General features: G+C 37.6%; 1 protein-coding gene across 1 annotated transcript in view; it reads left to right on the forward strand.

Moving 5' to 3' along the window:
- Window positions 1-2122: 2122 nt before the first annotated feature.
- The window catches only part of LOC149779577 (CCR4-NOT transcription complex subunit 9), a 64390-nt gene continuing 43190 nt past the window's right edge, over window positions 2123-23322 (forward strand). The window contains exons 1-2 of the mRNA XM_089940324.1: window positions 2123-2256; window positions 6451-6614. Of these exons, the coding sequence (XP_089796450.1) occupies window positions 2233-2256; window positions 6451-6614 (188 nt within the window). The 5' untranslated portion in view covers window positions 2123-2232. The remainder of the gene's footprint in view (window positions 2257-6450; window positions 6615-23322) is intronic.

A 23322-nucleotide genomic window follows, 5' to 3' on the forward strand; every position in this document is an offset into this window, starting at 1 on the left:
ACATGATAGGCTATACATGGCGGCCAGTATTAATGGTGGAGGAAGAACCAGAGAAAATACATAGCTAAATTATTCTCTATATGTATGGGTTTAAAATCAGTATTATTATTAATAGGTGTAAATATGTTTATTTGGGCCTAGATTTTGGAATTTCCTAAGTGAATTATACATAATCCAGGTTATTGTTTTGTAAACATTAGGATCATTCAAGAAGGTTAGTTTCCATTAGGTAATGTTTTTTTTGTTGTTGTTTGTTTTTTCTCTTTAGAAAATGCTTATTGTAAACTAGGAAAATTTTATCATTCGTGCTTTTAACATCTAGCACATTCAAGTTCTATTATGTTATGTCCAGTTGGGATGAACATCATTTCTTCAAATTATTGAATTCAAGTGATTATTTTCTCTGGAAATATAAAAGAATCTCTGATGAAATTCTTGGATAGAGACATTCACTGGAATTTATACTGTATTCAAACCTGGAATTATATTTCTGTGATTCAACAAAAGACTGTTGGCACATCAACATACTAAGAGCTATAACATACACATCATCGTCGTCAGTTTTTGGATTTATTCTAGACTTGTATTGAGTTTTATTTAGGAACTGAAATTATTAGTTCTTGTGTCTGTAATTCTTTGATTTTTTTGGGGGGGGGGGCATGTAATTCGCAATACTGAAGTTCTTTTATCTCATTTTCACTTTGTATTCTAGGGAAATCAATTATTAGTTATTAATTTTCAAATGTTTGTTGTCGTACACTCTTTTCTGTTATTTATTTTAAGAGCATTGATTCGTAACAGTCCTAAAAGAGCACCGAGACAAACCAACTGAAATTAACAGTAAGAAAATGGCGGACATTTTAGTGCTTGATTCGAACAAGTAAAGTCCTCTTTATCTAATCATTTAAATAAATACAATTAAAAATCAAGGTTTGCAGGCTTCACGACAGCCACTAACTCATAGCAAGCAAGCATTGTGAAGGGGAGCTCATATTTTTTATTTTGTTACATCTGAATCTGGACATGGTGAAAGTCAATTAGTACTCACTGCAGGCTCTGACGCGTTTCAGTTTTACCATGTAGGGGCCCCGAGTGGTCTAAAGTGCTGTCCGTTACGGATCACTACCATCTCACCTCTGTCTGCGTGGGTTCGAGTCTGGGATTCAGCCAACGTGGGTATGTGAGAAAGCTTGCCAGTAGCTTCTCGTGGGTTGGTGGTTCTTTCCGGTGTTTTCCCGGGTTCTTCCTCCACCATTAATACTGGCCGCCATGTATAGCCTATCATGTGCTGAAAAATGGCGTTAAACCCTACAACAACAACATTTTACCATGTATGTAAAGATACAAAGTAACCACTCTTAATTATACGTCTGTATGCATTTTCTAGTTCGTGTTTGTGTGATGTGGGTGGGGCTAGAGGGATTGAAGTTGCCGGGCAAACGAGATAAAATAAATACAGCAAAAAATGTTCACGACCAGGGGTAAAGTATCCATGCACATCGTGCACGGGTATCTCGCCGCGAGCGACTTACGGCGAGATGCATGTATTGCCCAGTCGCCCAAAAACAAGAAAACAAATGAACTACCCAGGCGACGATGAAGATAAAAAGGGATGAAGACAAAAAGGGGTTTAGGCGCCCAGAGACCTCTGGTGCCCCGGGCAACCGCCCCGTCCGCTCAACCCCACCACTCATTAGTACACTAATGCTTCAATCTCATGAGAAAAATTATGCGTACTTTTTTTTTTAAATTTCATGCGATAAAATCAAAGTTATAACTCCAGTAAATTGAGAAAAATGAGTGTACATATATTTAATTAGGGAGATACTGTTATTGCGCAGGATGGATCAATGTGTGGTACTAATTCCCAGATAAATCTCAAATCAATGAAAAACTATATCTTTCTCTGTTGATTTAACTGTAATCGCTGTTGAGATGTTCTTACTTATATGACTTATAACAAATTATTTGCGCTTTCTTCAAAATTTCTCAGAATTATGTTTCACTCGCAAAACATGGACCACTTAATACTTATGAGACAAGAGATACGTATGCATTTTAGCCATGTAGATCAAGATAAAGGCATTCCTAAGAAGCACTCAGAATGGTATATCCTTCGGATGTAATTCATGAGTGCTATTGTAATTTAACACAACTCTCTTCGCCGGCAGGAAAGGAAAACAACCAGAATGATTTGAAGCAACGGTCTGTCACGAAATTATCAGATATAAAATGAACAATATGAACATTCAGCAGGTAATTGTATTAAAAATCAACAAAATTGTACAGGAAGTAGAACCCAGGATGCACAATGTTGTATGTAGACTAGATATTGTATACTTGGTTTGAACCAATTTTGTGTTGGTGGCACACACGAGTCTGACGTTTTTTTTATATAAAATACGACGAAACTGTGTGACAACTCAAAAAAAAAACCTTTTCTGTAATATACTAGCATTAAAATCCTTGACCAACACGTTTGTTCTCCACCTTTTTCATTTCTGACATGACTGGTGGCTACCACCCACTCAGATAAAAGTGCGGAGAACAACTTGTCTAATTGTAGTCCCAGTTCTTTATATAAGACCTCGACACTGATATTTAAATTTTGGACGCCAGGGTCTTACAGCCTAACTAACGGCGCTGTGTAGCATGTTTTGATGGACCAATATCGTAACGAAAGTCAAATTTTCAGGAATAACTCACAACTGCCAACTAAAATAACGATGCTTTTCTACAAAGTAAAGTCATAATGTTTTAGTCAGACTTGACTTACTCTGATGTCTTTTATCTAATAAATTCAGATTCTCACAAAAGAGATGGACCTGTTTTTAAGTTTTGTTGGCCAACATTTTTTTGGGCTGGAAAGTGATGAAAGACGGGAATGACGAAATCTGGTTAAGTTTAAATATTATTCTTTAAAGAAACAAATAAAAATATATTATGCCTATTGGAACTGTAAGTGACCTTCCATGCAATGTCTTACATTGTAGGACTAATTATAGTCCTAGAATATAAGACGTATCACATGTTTACTGCTATGTCTTACTGCCCAAATAACGACCTTGTATAGCGTGTTCCGATATCAGTTGACATCGGAACGAGTAGTCAAAGTTTCAGGAATATTTCACACACTTGGCAGACCATTGACACTCTTCCACAAATTAATGTGTAATTAATATCAGAGGTCTCGCTAGGATTTTAAAACTAGGAGTCTAGGACTCCCATTTTGGTGAAAATGGGAGTCCTACCATCAAACGTTGCAGTCCCTTCTTTCCTACAGAACCAACACAGACGTGAGTGCATCTGTTTTTAGATGAAGAGGTTTTCGTAATGTAATCGCTCACTATAATATAGCTTTATTACAACAGTCCACTGACAGGATCACAAATTTATGGTTTATTTATTTCTATACATACTTGTAGTAATTTTAGGCAAATAAATAGTATCTGCTTTGCTGTTTTTTCCCATGTCAAGTCAGAAAACAGCTTAGACCGTAAAGCGCATCTCGCAGATTACACAACATAGCATTGTCCCATACATTTCTGACATACATAATTTGCATTTTAAAGTTAAATCTTTAATAAAATAATAACTAGGCTTTGGTTTCAATGATTTGTATATTTTTTTCTGAGCATATTTGCCCGATGATTTAAGCAAACAGACAATCTAAGAAACTGGTACATCCCAGACTTAGCGAAGTCCGCCATTATTTCCCATTAGGCCTACTGGTTCACTTACAGTTTCAAACTAATTTTATGACGAAATAGTGTATAAGAGGCAGTTAATATATATCCAGATCACCAATTCTGATCTTAAAACACAAGTTTGTATGTTTTATCATCAAAGGGTAGCATGCAGGAAATTGATAGTTGCTACCTTACTCGGAAAAGGGTTAATGGTCAATCAGCTATCAAAACATAATGCTTGAGAATGGGCAAGAGTTTGTCAACGTAATTGATATAAAAACTAGGCCTAGCTACTGATGCCTTGATGAATACATTTCGCTACAACACTAGAACTAACTGGGCTAAGGCAAGGGGCATTAAAAAAAAATATGGTATGGTCAGTCAATGTACCGATTAAATAATCACAGGGTGAAGTCATTTTCGCTTTCCTAACAGAAGAAGGCGAAGCTTACATTTTTAGGCGACTTGTCAGCCAACTTATGAATGGCATTTTGTCTACGTCTCAACATGTCTTGATTCTGAGGTCACGTGTACTGCTTATTCCACTACACTGGAAATGAGCACAATAACGAAAGCTAAAGTTGTTTATTTGGTGTACTTTTATAAATGACCACATGTACATGTCTGGGTCTTTCTGCCTCTGAATTCAGTCACTGTAAATATCAACATATTCCCACCCAGCTGCCAGTCAAAGCCTTTGAACTTGCCGCCCAGCTATTGCATCATGTCCTTTTTTATGTACTCTTATGCAGTGGCAACACGTATATATCAAGGGGTCTTTTGGTCACTGAATTCTGTCATTGTAAATATCAGCACAGCTAATTGATCAACACATTTTCCCAGGAAGCAGGTGGCTGAAGCAGGACTGGCAAGTCTTTGAATTTTGCTGCACACCTATTACATGCGTACGGAGAACTCCCGCCTCAGTGATTTTCTGCGTCCCAGATCAAAAATTGGTGTCCAAATACGCGTAATTAAGCGTTTCCAAGATCTTTGAATATACTTACTGTGCTGTTTTTATCCTGGTGGAATCATAATCTGACACTAGCAAATGGATGCATTTTCATGTTCAACTGACATACATTTGAATTTGTTGAAATGTGACAGTAGTTGAGGTATGCCGACATATGTTCAAGTAGGTTCTTGTGGGGGAATATATTTCTTGAATAAAACAAAATGTTGCTTATAGTTCCAGTAGGCATAATATATTTTTATTCATTTTGTCAAAGAATAATACTTAACTTGATTTTGGCATTCCTGGCTTCCATTGCTTTCCAGCCAACTGAAATGTTGGCCAAAAGAACTTGAAAACAGGTCCATTTGCTTGTGTAAGAACTTGAATTTCTTAGGAAAAAGACATCAGAGTAAGTAAAGTCTTACTAATACATTATAACTTTAATTTTGTAGAAAAGCGCTGATATGGGCTGTCAAGTGTGTGAGATATTCCTGAAAATTTGACTTTCGTTAAGATGTCAGTCAACATGAAAACATACTACACAGTGCCATCATTTAGGCAGTAAGACCTCAACGGCCAAAACATAAATATCAAGACCGAGGTTTTACATTGTAGGACTAATTCAAATTACTGTCCCAGCCTTCCAAAAAAATGAAGGTTTTGCTGTATTTCATTATTTTGGGTTGTAAATAAACGTTAAGCAAAACTAAATGTTAGCTGAGAAGAATGCCAGGTATCCTATTTAACACAGAAGTTTGTATTGTCTTGTGGGTCACACTGTTTACCAGAACAAATTAAAACATGCTGGAACCAACAAAAGTACTGGAACAAAAATATATAATACTGGAACAAAGGTTTAAACACAAATTCTACTTCTATAACTTATTATACCTTTATTTCCATTAATTTCAATTGATTTTATACTGATGTTGGTTATTTTATTTTTTTCTTTTGTTTTGTAGTACAGTATTTATACTTTGCTGTGTGTGTGTGTGGGTGATGATTATTCAAGGGCAATAACTCTTATATACAACAAATGTATTACTACTAAAATTATATTACACTGTATATATTATATGTTCATTAAAAACATTGAAATTTGTAAGTAGGATATCTTGGTCAATCAAGTAGCGACTACTAGTTGCACGGTATATGTTGGTATATTTTGATTGCTTGCAATAGTGCTGATAAGCTGTTCTTATTTTTTAACCACACTGCTCATTTTCTTGTGAGTGAATGAAAATACAGTCTTTAAAATAATAAGTTTTATATTTTATTGTTCAGCATGTCAGAATTTAATTAAAACCAAACCATCTACCCCCACAAATGAATATTTAAGAATTGTACATACAACACAGAAAGGGATAAAATATGAAGGAGTAGAAGTAAAAGCTGAAAACAATATAAGTTAAATAATGTACCTATTTTTTAGGCCTTAATTCATCATTGGTCTTAGTGCACCTGTCTGTATTTGTGTCTGTGTTTGATGTTTTGTCCATTCGTGTTCATTCGTTCACTGTCCTTTTTCTTTGACCAGGTTTCTTTCCCCTGCTCTTAGGTGTAGTCGTCCCATCAGAAGCAGTCACCAGTTTTAGATATTTTTGTGCTGTTTTTTTTTTATCAGCATGATATTTTTAAATCTAGAGCTTGTCCTTCTGTTTGTAATTTGGTTTTTAGAAAAAGTTTCAAAAAGATAATTGTTCTTTTCTGCATAACATGCTGCCTGTTTGCTGGTGGTAGGATTTTAGACATAATTTCACTCTTTTTTTATTCTGAATTCAGTCTGCAATATATTGCTCATTACAGCCACCTCGCATGATGAATCCTCAGCAGCCCAACACCTCTGGGGGACCTATGCAAGGTGGACCTCCTCCCCCAGTGATGCCTCAGATTGACAGAGATAAAATTTACCAGTGGATAGTGGAGTTGACTAGTCCAGATACTCGTGAAAATGCACTGCAGGAACTCAGGTGACTATTTTGTACTTGCCTGGTTGTGCAGATCAGAATATGGAAAAATCCACACTTCAGCGTGGGGATATTAGTTGTCAGTACCATTCGTCTGTCTCTGCTACCATATCTCTTAAACTGTGGGTAGATTTTAACAAACCTTGGTAGTTATTTTGTTGATATGGTAACCATGACTCCTTTCCTGGTGTCACTGGGAGGGGCTAAAAGATAAGATTTTACAGTTTCATTTGATATTTTAAAGTATTTTTAAACCAGACTTTGTGTGCAGTAATAATATGATGGCACAAGTAGTAACTGATGGACATTGGGCTCATTGGCTATGATCTATTGTGAAATGGGATTATATAAACCAAATCTTTAGCTCACTTAACCAAGCTATATTATGGTATCGTCCTGAGCATCTTTTTCATCAATATGTCTGTCAGCCATTGCCATTGTGTCGAGTTTTATTCCAATTTGGCGGAGAACGTCCTTCATGAAGGTTTTAAAATTTGAAAAATGGTGAGCTCAAGCAGTTATTGCTGCCATTGCTTGAAATAGAAAACATTTAAATTGCTTACTCTCCAAATCCACTGAACAGAATTTGACCAGATTTGACTGAAAGCATGCTGGCATGAATCGCTTTTAACCCTTTACCTCAAAGAGCATAGTTACAAAGTGCAGCGCACTATAAATAGAACACCTGTTACCTGTTTGACTCCATACGCATAGGCATCCCTGTTAACTGTTAAGCAATGTAGTGTATGTTACGTTTAACAGCAATTTTAACCATTTTTACATTTTTGGTACACATCTATTATGTGTGGAAAAATTTAAGAGTAAAGTCCGATTGTTATAGCTGTGTAAATTTTTTTTTTTATGGAAGAATTTTTTATGTGCTTTATAATCTTGAGAGAACTCGTTCACCATCATATCAGTGAGGCCGCGTGACCAACCGTAGCTGCCATTTCTCATACTCAAAATTTACAAGTTTTTCGTCTGTGTCTACATCACTTAGTCATCTGAATTTGATAATTTATAAAAACTAATTGCTGCCTGCATTAGTATCAAGCCTTTACCTAGGTTATTGATCTTTCATAGTTGTGATTCTAATCATGAAAACTTAGTACATGCTGAATGAAATCCGTGACCGCCATTTTGGAGAGTGTAGATTACAACCCAGTTACTTTAAATAGCAGATATTGACCAGTGTATAAACAGTGACCACGTGATCTGATGTAATTGTCATTCACAGAAATGAATGTAGTATCTAATAGGGGGTTTTCCCCGAAGGTGGCGCTATGAAAAACCGGCGTCAAAAGGCGCTCCCATGCGAATGGAGTAGAGGTGTCCAAAGATGCATGCATAAGGTAAAGGGTTAATTTTATAATTTAATAAACTGACGTCTTGACAATCACTCAGCAGAATTTGACGAGATTTGGCAAAAAGTTCTCATTGCCAAAAGGGGCTTTCAAAATTTGTGCCAAGTAGTCAGATCCACTGTCAGATATGGCTGACATTACTTAAAATAGAAAAACCTTTAAACAGCATCTTAAAAACCTCTGAACAGAATGAAGAACTTTCATATTTGTACAAATGATGCCATATCCACCATCAAATCTCCAGGATATGTAGAATAGCCAGCAGCAGGGAAGTTCTACAGACCAGACGTTCCAGACCAAATAAACCTTCCTACGAGAACTTTCTCCGTAGAAGCCTCAGATTTCAAAAATAAACCTTCCTACGAAAATTAATTTGCGTAAATTCCCCGCCGAGTGCAATTTTTGTGTGCATTTGGGCAAGTTGCAAAGGAAGATTTTCTGGGGGGGGGGGTCCGGGGATATTTTTTTGTGTTAATTTAATTTTGCATCTTTGGGCTGCTTTGGCCAATTTTACGTCGCATTAAAATAATATACTTGAAAATAATATGAGTCCGAAAACTAGCACAGTTGGAGAGCCTCATTCTGCCAGATTAGCGCGAGAAAAATTAGCGTCACTAAAGAAACTTATCCTGGCAAAACAATTATATAAGAAAAATGTCCGAGCACACGAAGACACAGAATTCGGAATTGCCGAGGTATCGTCAAAATGGTTAAAACCAGTTACCGAAACAACCGAGCGAGTCGTATATGGTGAGAAAAGAGACAAGGATATCATGAAAAGTGGAATTTTTCCCATGTTGAAAGGTATTGAGGAACAATCACGAGTATTACCGGAGCGATTAGCAATACTAGCACAACAACGCGGGCAACAACCTGCAATTGGTTTTAAAATAAGTAAAGGAAAACCTGGAGTAGGAAAACCTAGAGTAGGAAAAGGGAAGTTTAATATCGAGAATTTAAGAGAAAATTTCACCGAGGCGGGATGGGAAATAATATCACAACCGCTCTCTACGCTGTATAGTAATATAGATCAATTTGGTCAATTTGCGGAAAATTATTTTGATGGTCGAGGAGAATATCTGACTGATAAAGGAAAAGGAAGATACAAAAACCGTAAAGATTGGTATAGTATGTTATATAAAGTTTACACGGGAAAACCACAGTCGAGAGAAACGGATCCATATTACAGAAGATTTTTAACAGCCGCAAAGGAAACATATAACTATAATGTGCAACAAGCAAAAGAAGAAAAGCAACAAGCAAAAGAAGAAAAGCAACAAGCGAAAGAAAAGAGACGACAAGAGAGGGAAGAAAAAGCTAAATCTTCACGGAAGGGAAAAGCAAAATTAAAAGAAGATATTCAACCACAAGAATTAGGGGCCAGACCAAAAATAAGAAGTCAACCTCAGGAACCAATAGATCAACCAAGTGACGAAAAAGTTCAAATGGTAACTGAAGAATACCCCCCCCAAGATCGAAAATTTACTAAGGAAGAAATTGCATCTTTACACAAAACACCTGAAACTCATGTAACTGCCGATTATTATTTTAAAGAAGATAGTATTGATTTTCTCAAAGACGATTATGCTAGATTGATAGTTGCTGCGGATCCTTCTCCGATAAATAGATCAGTGTATCTGAAAAAGAAATTTAATAAGTTCTCACCGGCAATATGGCCGGCGATGGTTTATTTTGCTAGTTTAAGAAAGCACATAAATGAATTTGATCACGGATATCTTAATTTTTTAAAGGAGGTTGAAGAATATAAGGAAAGAGAAGAAAGAAAAAAATCACTAAGCCCAAAGACAGGAAGCGGATATACCATTTGCCCTGACAGCGTTGTCAACGACGTGTCTCGCCTCGAAGTATTAATCGGAGGAAAACGAGCCGGAAATAACTCTCATGAAATAATCAACGAGGCTTCAGATATTTGTCAGCGATTATTCCGCGGTGGTGTCATCGACTCCTATATTTACAAAGAACTCGTTGACGAACTCATCGATTAAAACAACACAATTGAAATAACATGATTGTTTACAAACATCAGCGCAGACCCAGACAGGTCCGCATAGTTAACTCTCGATTGCCTGTATATAAATATATTCACGGCAATGGACTCGGTGACATCGTTAAAAGTTTCGTCACGCGAGTAGTCCCTAAAATCGGACCCGCAGCTAAGCAGTTCGCGTCAAAAGCAATAGGAAAGATCGGCGAGACTGTCATTTCTGGTATCGGTAATTTGGCCACTAAAGGCTACGATGTTGTCAAAAGTAAAATATTAAATTTAACGCGTAAAAAACAACCCGTCAAATTACCTAGCACCACCGAAATGCCACCCGAGATCAGTAAGGCCATAAACGACGCGGCAAATAAAAAAATAAATGACCTAGCACAGGAAGTTGCTAACGCAAATCTAGCACAGGAAGTCGCAAATACAAGCTTCATTTCAGGCAGTGGTCTTCGTTTTAGATGAAATTCTTATTAATAAATGTTCGCACAAGTGTCAAATGAAGTGTTCGACATGGACGAGCCTGTAGGCAGAGACACATCCGTGCGAGATTTCCAGTATTTCTCGTACGATGCAGTTGAACCAAATACATCTAATCGCTTGGAAATTCAGGTTCACGATACAACAAGATATTTTCTTCCATCTGAGGCATATATCGAAGTTGTTGGGGAAGTTATTAAAACGGATAATACAGCCTATGGAGCAGATTTTAGAGTCGGATTTGTTAACAACGGCATTATGGCATTATTCAAGAACGCTACTTACATGATCGACGGAAGAGAGATTGAGTCAATTACTAATGATGTTGATTTGGCAACGACGATAATAGGCCTAGCCAGATACTCAGATGATTTTACTAGATCAGCTGGCCCTAGTATGATGTTTGCCAAAGATAATTCGGATCATCCCGATAATAGGCCGTTTATCGTCAGACAGCCCAATGATCGTGCCGCTAATCCCGCCCCCTTTGCAAATATCGAAGATATGATTATTAGTGCTAATCAGGATCATAATCTCGGATTTACCACGCGAAAATTTATGCTGCAAGGAGGTCGCAGAAGATTCTCTTGTGCTATTCCGCTATCCCACATATTTGGATTTTGCAGACATTTCAGGAAAACCATCTACGGAGCAAAACACACCGTAACATTTGTCAGAAAAGGAAATAGCGATGATGCTATCTGGCGACAAGGTACTATTGATCCCGCTACTAATTTGCCACATGCCAATGATGCCGCGAATAATGGCGGCCAGGTAAAATTACTCAAATTTACTTTGTGGATGCCAGCAATAACCCCGTCAATAATCGAGGAAGAAAAATTATTGTCATTTATGAACCAAGGCGGTAAATCTGTCATGTCATGGCTGACAACAACAGATTCCACAAATACCGATATTGATGGTGATTTTACCTGGCGTATTGCATCGCAGCAAGGTACCTCTGCACCTAGGCATATCTTTATTGCTTTTTTGCACACGCGAAGATATCATCAAATGTACAGCCACATGATATTTGATAGTATCCACGCAACAAACATATCACTGAGAGTAAATGGCCAACAAGAACCATCAGAGGAAATATCAATTAATTTTGAAAATTATTCGACAGCTCGCGCGTATCATTGCTTGTTGTGTTTCATGGGTCGTGATCAAAATATCGATACCGGATTGCAAATATCGCAGCTGGATTTTAATACTCGCTATCCTATCTATTACTTTTCCCTGGAACATCTCGATTTGGTAAAACAATCCGTCGTTGATATCCATTTCAAGGCTAGAATTCGCACAGGAAATAATTTATATAAAGCAGTTGCGGTGATTCTCAGCGATAGAACAATGATCTTGGAGGGAATTAGTGGCAGAATGAGAATTATAGACGCTCCTGTTGAGAAAATGTAACTTTAAAATCGAAGATTTTTAAGATTTTCTAAATTTAGATTAAACGATTATTAATATGCCATACGAACACGTCAGCGTAACTCTGACCCCGGGTCAGATGAAAAAACTCCAAACAGCAACAGCAAAGCGATGCGGTACGAAATTAACCCTGAAAAATGATCAAATTCAGGGCGGTCCTAACAAACTGTCGCTAACTAAAAATCAACGTGAACGATTCACCAAAGCAAAATCAGCGAATTCCGGCGTTCATGTGAATCTTAGTATAGGTGCCATCAGAGATATGGTCAAAACGGGCGGAATTTTCCCTTTCCTAGCCGCTATCACCGCGTTAATAGCGGGTGCAAAAGCACTAGGGTTAGGTGCGGTTGGAGCCGTAGGTTCTAAATTAGCGCATAAAGTAATGGGAGGGCGATACGGTAAAAAAAAGGGAAGCGGCCTCTATCTAAGACGACCTCCCATGTACGGATCCGGCCTTTATCTAAGACGACCCCCGTACGGATCCGGTCTGAAATTAGCCTACCAGCCTCAAATTTAGATTTATTCAACGAAGCAAAGAATAAAAAAATAAAATTTTTCAGAGGCGTATTTATGCGGGATCAACTACCAGAAAAACCAAAACCCTACCGAGACAGGAATAATAAATCTCGATTCAAAGACCGGCCCTGGTACACACTGGGTCGCCTACGCGATTAATCCACGCGAAGTTGTTTACTTTGACTCATACGGACTAGCGCCACCAAAAGAATTTATCGATTACGTGTCAAAGTTAAATATTCCAATTTGGTATTCGACACTTCCGACGCAGACGTTAATGGATCCACCGATATGCGGCCCAGAATCAATTAACGTCCTCGACGCAATTTCAAAATCATCCGGTCCGTATCATAGAATCGTATTTGAATATGCCATAGATAAATATCATGGTTGATATTTACGGTAGATTTATCTACAGGAAGAAGGAAGCAGAAGTGACTGACGTCGATCTATCAAAATTCGCAACCAGGGATGATATTAACAATCTTCTATCGCTGTCAGAAGTGGATCCTGGTGAAGTTGCTGTTTTTCAGAGCCGCGAAGGAAGATTACAAACAAGCAACGTGAAAATAACTGATATAATCAAGCGAGACGAATATAACGATCGCATTAATCAATTTACTAGCCTGTCAGATTCAGTATCAAAATCCATCGCTGATATCGCCGATATTATAGCGAAGTTACCCCTGAAGGCTAATATCGCGGATGTGGAAAAAAAGGACAACGAGCTATCAGCAACGTTGCTTCTAAAGGCCGATAAAACATTATACGACGATCTTCAGGACAGAGTGACAAAAAGACTTAACAGGCTAAATAACGATCTTAAAAAACTCGACGATGCCTTAGCTATATTTAGCAAAAAATTTGACGAGGACATAAAAACATCCAGCGATACTTCCTCCGCCGCAAACGAACTAGCAAAGATAAAAGCCGATCAAGCATCGCATGACGATCTTAGCGAGAGAGTAAGAAAAATCAGCGAGGATATTACTAATATTCTCGCCGATATTACCGAAATAAATATCGTAATGAGTCAGAAAAGCGATAAAACATCATACGATGATCTCAGCGAGAAAACGAAAAAAATCAACGAGGATATTACTAAAATCAACGAGGAAATTAACGTTGTACGTGAATTAGCTCGTCAAAAATTCGATACATCAGTGTACGGCGGAGAAATTCGAGATTTAAACACGAAACTTCTCGACGCAACTACAAAAATTAGCGATATTAACACAAAAATATCGTCAATGAATCTTGGAAGATTAGCGCGTATTTCGATACCAGAGGAGATGGAAACAAAAAATCTTTCCTGCTATGTACCATTTGTGGTAAATGTGCGTAATTATCTATGGGCACCCGATAATGACACATTTGGCTTCACCGCGCCAATTACTGGCATTTATCGAATATATTTTATCGCTAGATTAAAATTTAAAGTACAACTAAGACAAGATAATAAAATAATCCATGAATTTTACCCTGGATTTCTTATTATTTTTCTAAAAGAAAATAGCAACACAGAATTCGTTCTAGAACCACCAGATAGAACCACCACAGAAGTAGTAAAGGGGGATACATTAGCGACAATCGGAATTAGCATTCATGTTTAAAGCCTTTCAGTCAGGTTGTTAAGGACTAGTTAGTCCTACACCTGATTGGCTAAATTTAAAAATAGTCTGTGAGTACATAAAAGCCTGGGGGGATGAGGCTCTCTTTCCTTCCCCAGGAGTAATTAAAAATCACGCGGTGCGTTATTAAACCAGTGATACATGCTCCATTAGAGCGAAAATCACTTTAATTCAAGTAAGCAAGCAAGCAAGTTCGGGTACCGTCTCTAGCACTCTTGATGACACCAACTGTCTGGGTTATTTTCTTTCTTGCAAGCCCCTATGTTCCACTTCTGTTTGTGATAATAACTTGTGATACTTCACATTTTCTAAAGTGGAAATCTTTACAAGCCGTACAAAATACAAAACTTATATGACTTTGGCTTTTGACACTTGCACAGACTCTTCACTTTATAAGTGTCACGAGAAAATTGTATATCCCATTTTTACCATTTTCAAAAACACGCACACACTTGCAGCTTGACCAGAAATATGTACATCTTGTTTTGGATAAGTCACAGACAAGTCCAAGCATATATAGGTGGTTATGAACGTTAGGAATATCCCCTCATTTTTTCAGAAATATCAAAGCTTGTATGTGCATTTTCCCTTTTCCACTCTATATTAGTGCTTAGATTTGTTCCAAAAAAAAAAAAAGAAAAAAGAAACGAAACAATTTTGAAGAAAAAGAAACAACTGAATTTTGAATTCAGGTTTCTCTCTGTTTATAATTTTTTTCAAGTTGATGGTGCATGACAGAGTACATTCGTCTACCTTTCCAAAGTGAGAGGCATTTCTTCACATGTCATTGCCTTTGTTAAATTCGGTTTCATTGGTTAGTTATCGTTAATCTTTAATTTTTTTCATGCATTTCTTTTTGATAGAAGATTTAAGGCTTTCTATTGTTGTAACGGTATTTATGTTGTTTAGTCTGTTGATGAAATTATCTATAGCAAAGTGCTTAAGATTTTTCAGTTTCTTTTATTATTTCAAGCCCTACAAAAGGAGACCAAGTTTGTCTTCAAAGACGATTGAAACTCTAAATTACACGGGCGTGAAGGAAAACATCGTTGTGTTTGATCTAATCATGCTTGCCGTATCTCTTTGTGTTTTAGAGGTCATATTTCTTCTTAAGTAAATACACGCATCAATAGACAGACAGTTTGGGGCATCATCCTTGAGTTTCACTGTACTTTCGGTTCTTTACTTCATACAAGCCCCAAATTTATTAGTTTGAAAACGAAAAGATAACATGCCCCTCAATACTGTAACACGTCTGTTCTGACTCTACCGATGTGAGTGTGAGTGTTTATGTCGAAATGTTTAAGAGAGATATAAAAAAAAATGGTCAGTTTGAAAACGCGAACCAATACTGTGACGCTCAGTATTTTGATGTGGTAAGAGGAAATGGTACAACACACACAAAGAGGGCTTGTAAGTTCACATTTCAGTCTGTCTGCACTGTAATGGTAACAACGCAAGAACATAGGGATTATTATGCCACACAGTCCTAGAACAAAACAATGCATCACCCGTTGTAAGCCATTTCATTGGCTATACTTATTTTCTTACCGCGTTCGCTTCGAATTGACTTGAGTAGCTATTCAGACAGTGACGAGAATGGCCATGCTTTACTGGGTCTATCCTATAGGCGATTTATATAAAAAAATATTTTTAAAAATTAAACTAATGCACGAACATTCGTACCATGGGCGATCCCATGGAAATTGTGTCCGTCTTATTGCAAAATACATCAACATTTAATTTAACCGTGCAGATCGCTAGAACAAACCTCTGATAATATACATTTTGAAAAGTGTTGTGTGACACGGATCGCCATTGTCGCTTGGTGTCTGCTTTCTTGTTCGAAAAGAGATCGTTTCGTCTTGACTATAAAAATTTAATTTGACTAAGTTTTACGCACTACTTGAACTCATACATTTACGTTGTAGGTGTAAGCCGTCTTTCTCAGTTTTCTGGAAGTTTATTTTTGCGTTTCTCAGATATGATACTATTTTTTATGGACCGAACGAAATTTCTTTTGGCGTGAATCAGGACTCGTGGTTTTGTGGCATAATTGGAGAGCATTGATTAAAGCTCAGTTATGTCGTCTTCGAAATCGCTGACACGGATTTGAACTAACACTTCAGGTTTTGTGTGAGGCGATACGGTACATCATTGCTTTTTACTTCCTCAATGAAATCGTTTCATCTTATTGCAAAATTACATTTGACTAGGTTTCATACGCAGCAGGTCCCTGTATATAAGGAGAGTGTCTTAGCGTCAGAGTATTCATTCCGCTCTCAAACGATCAAGAAGATGGAAGAGTCAGCACAGATCGACCTGCTGGTCAAATATTTGCTAAAAGTCATACGAAAGCATAATTCACATGCGAAAGTGGCAACAAAACTTACTCTTTTGATCGTTGATTTGATGAGAGTCATACGAAAGTGTGTAAGTGCTAATGAAGTTTGCTATATCTGCAAAGGTAAATGGGTATTTGTCTCCAGAATACCTGCTTCGTCTAAGAAAGAGAGACAAAAGTCAAGATACCTAATATCGTTGTCAAGAGAAAGGACGCTGGAATTCAGAGTGCCCTACGAGAAAAGAGAAGAAACAAAAACAAGACGAAACAGAGAAGAGGGATTCAGAAGAAGAAGAAATTGAAGATGATGAAGAACTTGTGCCAGTAAAGACATGGAAATGGAAAAATTGACAATGTGAGCCGATGCCTTGGCCCTGATGTGAAATTTCATACTACCTTCTAAAAGAGAATAGACCAGAAAGAAAACGTAAGTGTCTCTTGGTCTTGACATTGTATAATAAGGATGGCGTGTTTTGTTTTTACTCACACTTTATGAAATTGTGCTCTTTCACCTCTCTCTATCCCTCTGGATCATGTTTTAGTTAGAATTGAAATGGAAGGATGTTTTCCTCCACGCACGCTCTTTAGGCATACAAGTCGGTAAACAATAGTCAGTCTATTCATCCATCATTTTGTGTCTTGATGTTTCCTAAATCACACACTGATGCCATAAAATAACGGGTTAAATGGGTTTTGTAGTCTTGGGAGTGGGGGTGGGGTGTAGGTGTTTGGCAGAGTTGGTCATTGCAGGTGAGGGCTTAGGTGCTTTCAAAAAACTTTTTCTTCTTCACTCTGTGTTGATAGTATATTTGTGGTTTGTATGCGTTCGCGTACGTTTGTGTGGATAGTTTATTTGGGGTTTGTATTATCTCCCTTCTGTGTTGATAGTATATTTGGGGTTTGTTTTTTCCTCTTCCCTCTGTGTGAGTGTGTGTGTGTTCGCGTACGTTGTGTAGATCGTATATTTGGTTGTTTTTTCTTCTTCCTCCCGAGTGTGGATAGCATATTTGGGGTTTATATGCGTTAGCGACGTTGTATGAATAGTATATTTGGGGTTTGTATGCGTTCGCGTACGTTTGTGTTGATAGTTTATTTGGGGTTTGTATTATCTCCCTTCTGTGTTGATAGTATATTTGGGGTTTGTTTTTGACTCTTCCCTCTGTGTGTGTGTGTGTGTTTGTTCGCGTACGTTGTGTAGATCGTATATTTGGTTGTTTTTTTCTTCTTCCTCCCGAGTGTGGATAGCATATTTGGGGTTTGTATGCGTTCGCGTACGTTTGTGTGGATAGTTTATTTGGGGTTTGTATTATCTCCCTTCTGTGTTGATAGTATATTTGGGGTTTGTATGCGTTCGCGTACGTTTGTGTGGATAGTTTATTTGGGGTTTGTATTATCTCCCTTCTGTGTTGATAGTATATTTGGGGTTTGTTTTTTCCTCTTCCCTCTGTGTGTGAGAGAGTGTGTGTGTGTGTGTGTGTGTGTGTCTGTGTGTGTGTGTGTGTCTGTGTGTGTGTGTGTGTTCGCGTACGTTGTGTAGATCGTATATTTGGTTGTTTTTTCTTCTTCCTCCCGAGTGTGGATAGCATATTTGGGGTTTATATGCGTTAGCGACGTTGTGTGAATAGTGTATTTGGGGTTTGTATGCGTTCGCGTTCGTTTGTGTTGATAGTTTATTTGGGGTTTGTGTTATCTCCCCTCTCTATTGATAGTATATTTGGGGTTTGTTTTTTCCTCTTCCCTCTGTGTGTGTGTGTGTGTGTGTGTGTGCGCGTATGTCTGCGCGCGTACGTTGTGTGTGTGTGTGTGTGTGTGTATTGGTCTCTGTTTGTCCCTATAAAAACTCACTTTATCCCTATCAGATACACTCTACCTACCTACCTGCAGTAGCGTGTATTCAGGTCAGCCACTTGCAACACTGTTGACATTTATCCCCTAGTGTTTAGTACAGTGACGTCACTGACGGTGGAAATTTTGAGACTATAAATATCGACTTGGGGATTTCCACATTTTGTAGCTATACATATATACTAGAATTCATAAACAGGAACGTCACTCAAGCTGAGGCTATAAAAAGATAGTGGGATTTTCCAAAGGAAAAAACCCACAAGTTGGAGCTATAAATAGATAGTGGGATTTCATAGGAATTTCAGCTGATTATAGATACATAGGTATTTATTCACGATCGTCACAGAAGTTGATATTGTAAGTAGTTACTAATTTTATCCATTTTAGTCTAAACCATTGTAACTTCATTTTCGGGGATATGTTTATTTTCCTTTAAATTCTGGGACAATTTCGTCATTTTAGCGTTACTTTTAGTCACATCCATTTTGTCGTTGAGAATTTCCTTGATTATAGCTTTTTATAGCATCATTACAATTATGCAAATTTTTGAACACCCCAGCAAGATTTCAGGTCTTGGTAATGCTTTATATATAAATCCCACGCTTGTACTAGTGTATGTATGTTTCTGTCTCTGTTGTGTTTGACCCTCTACCATCATTGTCCCTAGATAGTCCCACCATGTTCAATTCCCCTTGACGCTATACAGATCCACCATGTTCAATTTCCATATGTTAAATTCCCTTGAGGCTATATCCCCCAGGGGTTTCCGTAATGTTAAATTTCCCATTGTCCCTAGACTGTCCCACGATCTATTCCCCATGTTAAATTCCCATTGTCCCTAGACAGACCCACACTATAGTCCCCTGTTCCATTCCCCTTGTCCCTAGACAAGCCCAAACTCTATTCCCCATGTTAATTTCCCCTTGTCGCTAGACAGACCCACACTATAGTTCCATGTTAATTTCCCTTGTCGCTAATCTGACCCACGATTTTTCGCCATGTTAAATTTCCATTGTCGCTAATCTGACCCAGGGGTCTCTGTAATGCTAATTCCCATTGTCGCTAATGTATCCCCCTTTACTACTCACAGAATCAGTGCATTGTCTTGCAATTTTCGAATTTTTATCGACAATATATGAAAATGATCAATCCGAATCAACTGTAGTTGTTGAGGGTAAACCGACTGGATAATTGTTGAGATAAATTAACTAATAAATGACCGCATCGGATTACCGTTACAATCAGGCGCGTTTATGGCAGGATTCACTAAAAAAACTTCTCGACGAGTATCAGGTAAAAATAAAGAAATACCAGCGCAGATTAATTGCCATCGATGTCTCCGTGTACGCGGTAAGTGCAATAATCGCCGGTGCGGGAATAATCTTATCCGCGGTAACAACAATCGCGCCGATCGCAGCAACGATAATAATCTCGTCGACAACGACAATCGCTGGTGTTCTCAATATCATCGCGAAAAAAATATCCTCGTGCACGAATGAAAAATTGTCTCTATACACGAGTAAACTATCCCAGGTCAACGAGGCGTATTCGAAATTATCATCGTTGCTTTCTGAGAGTCTCAACGATGGCGTTATATCCGATCTAGAATTTTCTGTGATGGTAAATATCTACTCCGAGATTGAACAAATGAATATCAATAATGTCCGAACTAACTCAAATCGTGACAAACACGACACCGCCGATAACAACGCTGATATCGGCAAGCTCAACCAGGCCAGAATTTAGTATCGATTTTCCAATACCAATTAGCGTTAAGGAAATTGCGCTGTCACAATTACGCGTCTATAACAGCTGGCCCAATGTTAGGTCGAAATCATTTGGTAGATTATCATCGAATAATTCGCTTGTTTTTGCCAATAAAAACCGTCCTGATGGAACTCCCGATTGGATCGTCGTTGGCATACCAACAGGCAGTTACGAAATTGAGCAACTAGGTAAGGAATTTACCAGTAGAATATCAAATATAACCGGCGATGCTACTCCAGGAATAAAAATATCCTCGCACGATCCAACGTTGTCGTCGATAATCGAAGTAAAATCGCCATATATCGTTGATATTTACCAGTCATCGATTAGGACAGTTCTAGGTTGGCCCGAAATCGCACCTCTGGCAAAACCAGAAAAACCAGATTTTATTATTCCAGGTTGGCACGAAGAAGCTCCTCCAGAACTACCGGAGCCAAAAAAATCAGATTTTACTACTGATGAGGGATGGAGGGAAGATAACAAACACAAGCCTCTGATCCACAGCGCCATCAACCTCATAAATAACCACAAATTTAACCTGGTAATGTTCGCTTTTACTTTAAGGGACGAAAGAATTCTCTCGTGGTTGCCTCTTCCTAAAATTCCCCCCGGTGTGAAAATCTTCGACGCTACCAATATTAACAGGATAATAGCCCCCATAGACGGTATCTTGGTAAGAAGAACCCTCGACGAATTTATTCAAGAACATAAATTACAATTAAATTTATTGCGGGAATCCTTTCATGAATGCATCTTAAATAAATCAGGTTCATGTAGCGAAATTATCGAACGCGTGAAGATTTTAAATCAACTCGCGAATGATGTTGAATATTATCACGGTATGTTCATTCGGGCGATAATCGACGATATATCAATTGCCGATTATGTTCTTCCTATTAGCAAATTCGAGTTGATAAGAAATTCAGGAGAAAAACAAAAATTCATGAGAGTATTTGGATTAACCGAGGAAACGCTACCAAATTTCAAATTTCCCGATTATGATGTTGATGAAATGAGAAAATCCGTCACTGATACCATCGATGATTTATTTTCGAAATTACATGCCGCGTGGACAAAAAAAATACAATCGGAATCGATTCTCAAACATAATAATGATCCTGCCGGGCAAGGGCGGCATATCTCGCCGGGTATCGTTAACATAACGGAGGTTATCGCGATTTATCTTCACGCGGATGTCGTCGAAGGTAGCTACAACGTGGATTCGTCTGTGTCAGAGCAGGCACAGCAGGGATTTATCTTATATTCGTTTTCACCTAGCGCATCTCCGGGTTTTTTGATAATAAAAGAGCCAGTAAATCCGTTTTACCTGCGATGTCACAATCGATTATTGTCGAGGATAAATTTCAAACTAACAGATCAAAATGGACATTTGCTTGATATACGCGGAGAAACACTGAGTATCAATTTGTTGGTGAGATCGTGAAAATCGAAGATTTTTGATCTTTCCGCCAAAGAAAAATGGCCAAAAAAATAAATAAAAACCAGGAAATTTTTCAAAATTAGTAAATTTCTTAATTTTGATGGGGTAAATACCCGTCAAATTGAGTAATTTATATAATTTCGTAAATCCGTTGGGGTAAATACCCGTCAAATTGAGTAATTTATATAATTTTATGTTTTTGATGGGGTAAATACCCGTCAAAATTAAGAAAATTGCACAATTTCAATAAATAAATTATTTCGGTAAATAATAAAAAAAATTAATAAAAATCAGAAAAATTAACAAATTTGCGTAATTTTATGTTTTTTATGGGGTAAATACCCGTCAAATCGAGTAATTTATATAATTTGGTGAATCTGCTGGGGTAAATACCCGTCAAATTGTGCAATTTATATAATTTCGTGAATCTGCTGGGGTAAATACCTGTCAAAATTAAGAATATTGCATAATTTCAGTAAAATAATAAAAAAAAATAATAAAAATCAGGAAATTTTGTTTTTTTTTTGTGGCAAGAATCTTAAGAATCTTCAGAATCTTTGACTCTACTTTCATCGACCAGCTTTTTCAACTACCTGACACGCGAGCTTGTAATTTTTCTTGACTCATACTCGTCGGACAATCTCGATCTAACTTTTTCTACCAGCGTCGATAATTTAACAAAATCCTCGATTTGATCATCGCTGACAGTCGCAAGTGATTGGTACATGGCAATCTGGATTTTCTTTATAAACTTGTATTCTGACGGTAGCGTGTATCTGTATGGGAGCTTCCCTTGAACAATCGTCTCAAATTCGGACCGGATTTTACCCGCGTCCAAATATGAGGATAAATTTATGTTTTTGTTTTTCAGATCCTCGATGGCTTCGATGATGTTGTTTATATTTTCCTCGTCCATTATACAAATTTGTAATATTTAATTAATTTTTAGAAAATATTGAGATTTTTAATCAGATATTATCGGAATATAGTAAAATTCGATCCACTCGCCAAATAGATATGAGAATGTCGCGTTGATTATTTTTTCTGTTGCACGTTGCACCGATGCTGGATTAATACTAAAATATTTTGCAGCGGCGTTTATCGATGTAAATGCAAGTTCCTCGCCTGTTTCTCGATTTACCGATTTAACTGCCTTAGATGGTCGCCGTACGCCACTGGTATTACCAAATCTTGAATTTTGACTCGGAGTGACCGCTCGGAGATTGGATATCTTGTTGTTAAGTTTATTTCCATCGATGTGGTCAATAACAAGACCGATTTCTACTGGTCCGTGAAAACATTCAAATACAAACTTATGACAAAAATAACCTTCGCATCTTTGTTTTTTGCCTTTGCTAATGGTAAATAACAGATAACCCGAATTACAAACATGACCAACACGATTCTTTGTTCTAATATTTCTAACGATACCATCCGATGATGACTCGTATCCCATGATCGTAGGATGAGATTTAAACTCGCATGTCATTGTTGTTGGAGGAATCGTTGATTTCAAGTTCATTATATAATAATTATATGTCTAAATTGTTATTTGCCTTGAATCGATTAATATAATCTTCTTCACATGTTATAACCGACGAGGATCTTTTTTCATAATACCGACGCAATTCTCGATAATTTTTTCCTCCGCAGGCTAAACACAATCGAGTTTTTCCTCGCGTGCCAACTTGACAAACTAAGCAACGTTGTGGTCCTTTACTGCCACGTCGAATCGCATATATATGAGCACCGCAATAATCGCCTCTGCAGGATTTGTCGCAGAATTTTGTTGAGCCGATTGGTATCCATTTGCAATGCATTATTATAATTTAAACATTTGTCTAAAATATAATCATGGATGCATTTGATCTTGATGAG

This window comes from Sinohyriopsis cumingii, chromosome 17 (genome assembly GCF_028554795.1).
Source record: "Sinohyriopsis cumingii isolate HCF-2022 chromosome 17, ASM2855479v2, whole genome shotgun sequence".
Taxonomy (NCBI): Eukaryota; Metazoa; Mollusca; class Bivalvia; order Unionida; family Unionidae; genus Sinohyriopsis; species Sinohyriopsis cumingii.